At 41.2% G+C, this 6,750-nt stretch overlaps 1 protein-coding gene across 1 annotated transcript; it reads left to right on the forward strand.

Annotated features, from left to right (window-relative positions):
- The first annotated feature begins 317 nt into the window (after positions 1–317).
- On the forward strand, positions 318–3,890 carry LOC116374820 (keratin-associated protein 19-2-like). Its single transcript, XM_031829885.1, has 2 exons — positions 318–450; positions 1,864–3,890. The coding sequence occupies exon 2, from the start codon at positions 1,869–1,871 to the stop codon at positions 2,445–2,447; it is 579 nt and encodes a 192-aa protein (XP_031685745.1). The 5' UTR covers positions 318–450; positions 1,864–1,868; the 3' UTR covers positions 2,448–3,890.
- The last annotated feature ends 2,860 nt before the right edge of the window (positions 3,891–6,750 follow it).

Genomic DNA, 6,750 nt, shown 5'->3' on the forward strand with positions numbered 1-6,750 from the left:
ATGTAAAGATATGATCTGATGCCATTTTATATACTGTATCTTACATTGAACATCATATAATGTCATTTAAATCTGTATGACATAACTCTGGAGTATTTCTGTTGGTTGTTTTGGTGGACTTTGAGGTTCACACTAACTGCAAGCTGAACACACACACACACAGGTTATCGAAGTGTGCAGGTATTTCTGTCTGTACAGTGTTGGTGGGGCAGGGGCTTATCGGAACACTACAGTGTTAGCAGGGAGGAGCATCATTGTTTATCCTGCTCAGCCAATGAGAAGGTCAGAGATAGATCCCCTCTACATGGCTGAAATTGTCTGGAGGTTAAAGAGACCCGACAGTCACCTACCATCACACACACAGGATTGAGCCAAGAGGACAACAGGACTAGCAACGGACATCCTCTGACCTGTCTGTGATTTTCTTCAGCTCTTCGCCAACTTCTACAGGTAAGAGTTTCAACCCTCACTACCGCTTTTTGCTCAGTGTTTGCAGGGAATTTCCATTACTGTCATCATACCCATTTCTGAAGATATTTCAATCTGTTGTTGATGATGTAGCATACTGTAACTGTTATCTGGCATTTGAAAATACAAATACCAAGATGCATGTCATTATTTAATGCAGGTGCATCAAGTGTGTCATTAGTGTTAATTGCCATTTGACCCAGTTGTATTGCACATGTGTAACTCATTCTATAGGGGTTAAATGTCCATTGGATAAGTTTTACATAGACATTTACAGCATGCCTACACAGTTACCAAAAGTTCTGAATGGACCAGGAGGATAGTTCTAGAACTCTGTGTTCTGAATTAACCAGGAGGGACGTTCTAGAACTCTCTACGTAACACAGTAGGTCATCTTGGAAACTGGAAAGCTACTGTGTGGGATTATTCTAAAGCCAAAAGACTATTGATATGTATAGCCTCTGAGCCAAGGACACAGATTACACTGTAATGCTGTGTGATGATGATGGGGAGAGAGGAGGACAGACAATCTTAGGGAGGACATTGATTACGGTGGTAAAGAGGTCTGAGTAAGAGTGACAGAGACAGAAGAGAGATTAGAGGGAGATAGAGAAAGTAGAGAGACAGATTATGGACATAAAGTAAAACCTTGTGATGATTATTGAGATGATGACATGGTCCTTATGAAGTGAATCTGTTATGGCATTGGTCTAGTGGTCATCCCTGACCTAATAGAAAATATATCTCCTGGGTTTTGAAACACAAAAACAAGGGGATTGACAAGGATTATTGTCAACTCACACTGATAAAGGTTTTAGAGACAATGTTGACTAGAAAAAGTCTCCCTTCATTCCACTTGTTGTTTTTCATAGATCTTCCTCTGACAGACTAGAACCAGAGTTCATACCAACCTGAGTTTATATCCTGGCTTCTCAATGCACTGAAGCCAGAAATCTTAAATTGACTTGTTAGATCCTATCGATGCTATGGTGTTGACTTCTCACGGCTCTTGTGCAACAATTCTCTGACAAAGCTGGATTAGCAGGGCCAGCTCGCTGTTAATTTCTCTCTAGCGTAAAAATAACCCTTACTAAGCAATTTGCAAAGCCTGCAGTGACGAGAACATTAGTGTGTGTGTGTGTTGTGTTCTACCATATTAAAACCTGTGTGTGTGTGTGTGTGTGTGTGTGTACATTGTGTTCCACCATACTAATCACTGGACAGATTTTCCAGACAAGCTGATGAATGCAGGCATTATGTCACTGGGGGGGGTCTCACACTAATCACAGATCATGCTTATGTTCATGTCTTGTTCTCGTCTTGGTAATGACCCAGCACTAGTGTAGAAATGTGGGATATATTCATCACAAACTCTTCATGTTCTTGTCTTCACAGGGAACATGATGGTTGGCCAACAGAGACTTCTCCTCACCGTGGCAACCTGCCTATTTCTCCTAGCAACCCTATGCCCCACCTTAGAGGCTCGTCGTGGTGGGAGCTTCGGACGTAGTGGCGGTGGGGGGTGGGGAGGTAGTAGACGTGGAGGTAGCGGTTACCCTCGTCAAGGTGGAGGCACGGGATACCGACCAATGCCATCCTCGAGCGGACCGGCATACCGACCAATGCCTGCCCAGAGTGGAGGCTCCAGTGTGGGGAAGATGGCAGGGGCTGCTGCTGCTGGTGCCGTGGGGGGAGCAATGCTGGGCAGTGCCCTGAGTCGTCCTGGCTATGGAGGAGGATATGGGGGGTATGGAGGAGGTTATGGAGGAGGTTATGGAGGTGGTTATGGAGGAGGCTATGGGGGGTACCCCAGAGGTGGAGGGTATGGCCCCAGGCCTGTTGGCTATGAGGGACCAGAGGGCTCTGGGGATATGGAGTACTACTATGGAGCTTCCAGCGGGCCCATCTATAACAGCATCATCGTCATCATTGGGTCACTAATGTCACTGGTGATGGGGCACTGGATGGGAGTGATGTAGAGATAAAGTGAACAGAAAGAGAGGGATAGAGTCACAACTAAAGATAGACCAAGACCATGTGTATATAAAGACTCTTGAGACCAAGACTAGACTCTGACCCCAGACCCAGACCAAGACCTTGGGTATTGAGTCCCAAACCATGACTGAACACTAATCTCACAGGTTGTGATTCCATCTAATTTGATTTGCAGGTGTAGTGGAGCAAATACACTTCCTGTATAGCTCCCTGATCCAGAAACACACTGATGCATATTCCTTGTCAACTAACTATTTGCACAACATTTGTTTTCTGAGACATACTTAAACAACATACACATATCTAGTGTGATAATTTACCTTCCAGTCGAGCACTCACTACCTCAATAACACATGATTTACTTTATATTTTCTTTACCATGGTTGCTATCAACACTTTAATATTGCCATGCTGTGGGCATACAGTATAAAGGTAAATATTTATTTGAAATAGTCCCGTTAAAACAGGTTTAATTTATTTCAACACCTGGTAGAACACTGGCAGCGTTTGGATTTGGATTTGTAAATTCTGTATATTGTACAATTCTATGAATTTAATTTTGTTTCCATTATTTTTCTTACTTTATTAAATAGGCTGTGTGGTGGAGTGTATAAATTCTAGTATGATCCAAAAGGTTTTTGTTTTGGTGTCATTTGATGTATTTTTCCTGTGGGGTTATTCCAATCAGACTGTGAAGAGGAACTACCATCAGCTCATTAAAATGAGAATGGGTCAGTTCAGATAGAAGTAATATTTAGATTAGGCTTTTGATGACAGACTAAACATTAAAAGTCATGTCAGTACCTGAACAACAACCAACAGTCAATCAAGGATGGTTCTTGAAGGCAGATTGGATTCTAGAATCTGAAATCTGTTCTTGGGAATCTGTGAATGGCTGTATCTAGGCCATTCATTGAAGTGGATCTCCGTTAAAAATAAGATTAGGAACCCGATTCACACAGTGGAGGTATTCATTGCCATGGTAAAGGGTTTTTAGACTGCCCAGAGTATCATTGGGCTGCAATGCTATTGTTATGACACATATGTTAACATGTGCCAGGTATGTTGGTCAGCAGTCAATAATAGGATGTCCCATGACTAAACACTCATTGTGTGATCCTGTTACTGTGGAAGATCTCGTGGCTGGCAGGCTGTAATACAGTCACTTCATCACCAGGTGGAGACATGAGAGAACTGGAAGAATACTGGTTACCTGTTAGTTAACCCCATAGGTCTGTTTCATTATGGAAATGATCCTCCTAACAACTCTATCTCACTCATGCAATTATGGATGGTAGACCTACAACGTGCTACTTGCTACTGCCCTGATTATCTGGAGGAACAGTATGTTGATATTTATTGACTTGTTATATTAATAATGTTGATCATGATTATTGCAGAAAATAAAGTGAGAACTCTAGAGAGAACTTTTCTCAAATGTATTTTCTCTCAGAACAAGAGAGCATGATAAATGGATCACCAGAATGTTAAGGCATCCTAATATACAAATAAAGGGGTTAACTTTTTCCTCTCCATTTTCCCTCTTTCCCCCTCCCCTTCTTTCTGTTCCTTCACTTTTAATAGCCATGCTTCATTTCAGGACCAAGTTCTAAGCTACCAAGCAACAACAAACACTGTGCAGGCTCGAGTTATGGTTACATCCCCAGTGTATCACATGGTGTCCATTAAAATAGATGAAGGCCTAGCAACAAGAGTCATTCTGTTTCTGTATTATAGCCAAGGCTACTAATGAATCAAAACAGACCTTCAAACACATAAAACAAATAGAAAATGATAAGACATCCTACAGATAAAATCATATTTTGGATTCTCTGAGGTAAGACTTTTAGTACACATGTATTCGTCTTCCCGCAGCTTATCCAATAGGAAAGCTGTTTAAAAAGAGGGAGAAGAAACAAGTCCCGAACATTCATTTTGTAAAGTCAAACCTGAGTGGGATGTGACCATCTTTTGAACCACATGTGAAGCCCTGTTTGGTTTGGAATGAGGCTGTGCAATGAGTGTTACATTTCAGAACATTTATAGTTCTAACCCACAGTTTATTCATAGAATCAAATGAATGTTTAAGTTACATTTCTCATTTCTGCCGCAATGAAGAGAACCATGGTATCTGAATGGTTTCCTGCTATCAGCGCAACATCAGGTAGAATATGGGTGAAATATGTCATTCAAAGAATAGAAAATAACTGAGGTTAGAGAAATAATGATTTACTGAAGACAAACAGGGACATTGGTAAAAGCGCAGGTAAGCGTTGTTCATAAAATGTCATAATTTGCCAGCACTCTGAAGCACAACAATGTGTCCACAGAGCAGTCATAACAAGATACTTGAGCCAAACCACACAGACATAAACCTGGGCCACATTCAGTTGCCAAACGTTCCATGAATAGAGCCAACATTATTCCTTGGTCTACACAAATAAGAATTTGTTCTTAACTGACTTGCCAAGTTAAATACAGGTTAAAAAAGGTTGTGATTCCATCTAATTTGATGTCAGAGAGGAATGTTTGTTCTACATATTACTATCTGAACTTTCCAAAACGTTGTGTCCTGCTGAACGCGCCCCAGGATACAGACCGGCTGTGGAAAATGTTTTAAAAAACTCATACGAGTGCTGAAGAAAGCTTTGAATAAGGACTGTCCTACTGAGCCTTAAGGGGAGTGAAAATGAAAAAAGATTTCAGACAAAGAAAGGAAACAAACAAGTGGAAGTATTTACATAAACACAGAATGCACGCCCATACATTCAAGGCCTGTGACAATGCAGAAATAGTTTGTGACGTGGTAAAAAAAGGAATGTTTATATCCAATATAGTCCAAAAGGATTCAAACTTTATGACTGTTAAACATTCAATGAATACATCCCAACACACACAGTATAACAATTTAGAGATCAATCCAGGCACTTCTCTCCATATATCTGGTTAGAACATCCATCTAACATTATAGTTAAACTTGTATCATTATAGTTGACCTTGGTTTTACCAGGTACCAAATTGACTAAGACCCTGACTTTAAAGTGGACAGTGTTTGTCTGAATCCATATCCTTTGGCTTGTAGGGCCAAAGGCCGGGTTCAAAAGCCTGGTTGGGCCTAGACAGTAAGTGCATTTACAGTACAATCTACAGTCACCACCCCAGAGAGGGGAGCAAGAGAAGCAAGACACTAAGGGGAAAGAGGGCACTCGGAGTCAGAGCAGAGGAAGAAATCAGCTTTTCGCAAGTATCTTTGAGCACATGCAGCTTACTTGACATACAGTATAACACCAAAACAAAGCAAACAAAATCAAATCAATAAATCCACTGAATAGTGTCAGACGAAATAACCACAACGTTAAAGACACATAAGAGATAAAGACGACACCAAGCCCCGATACAGGATGATTGGTTCAAATAACCTGAGAGCCATCCATTTAATAGGATATCAGTGGGTGAAGGACAAGGGATGCAAGCACATCTCTGGCAAGAGTCTCTGGCAAATGTGTCAGTTTCTAAAGATGATTCTGAAGAAGCTCTTACTGCTTACTTTCAGCTGTTTCTCCACCTTTTTTTGGTTTGACATTTCAGTCTTCTGACCTCATCAGAGCATACGACCAAACTTTTAGCACTTCCATACAAAAGTGAAATCAAGCTAGCAATGTTTGTCAAATGGATTTTCTTTCTCCACTGTAGTAATGTATGAAAGAGGCTGTTAGAATAGTGTTATCAGTAGTCTTACAAGCTACAGCCGGTTAGAATTGTACAGGTATTAGTATTGTATTAGACTAAAATAAATACAATCCACAGTCAATAAAATAAGATCACATTCCTTGTCATGCATACTTGTTGACTGTTCTATTTCACAATGGTACCCTCCAATCCCCCAGCTAATGTTAATACAGGAAGGTTAATATGGATGTTAATATGCGGTGTTACCATAGTTACAAGATTAATCTTACCTCAAATCAATATTTACACAACAACATTGCTGTCTATTTAAATACGTACATGCACAGTCTCATCCTGACATACCCTCCAGCATGACAATGCCACCAACCATACTGATCGTTCTGTGCGTGATTTCCTGCAAGACAGGAATGTCAGTGTTCTGTCATGGCCAGCGAAGAGCCCGGATCTCAATCCCATTGAGCACGTCTGGGACCTGTTGGATCGGAGGGTGAGGGCTAGGGACATTCCCCCCCAGAAATGTCTGGGAACTAACAGGTGCCTTGGTGGAAGAGTGGGGTAACATCTCACAGCAAGAACTAGCAAATCTGGTGCAGTCCA

This window comes from Oncorhynchus kisutch, linkage group LG8 (assembly GCF_002021735.2).
Source record: "Oncorhynchus kisutch isolate 150728-3 linkage group LG8, Okis_V2, whole genome shotgun sequence".
NCBI lineage: Eukaryota > Metazoa > Chordata > Actinopteri > Salmoniformes > Salmonidae > Oncorhynchus > Oncorhynchus kisutch.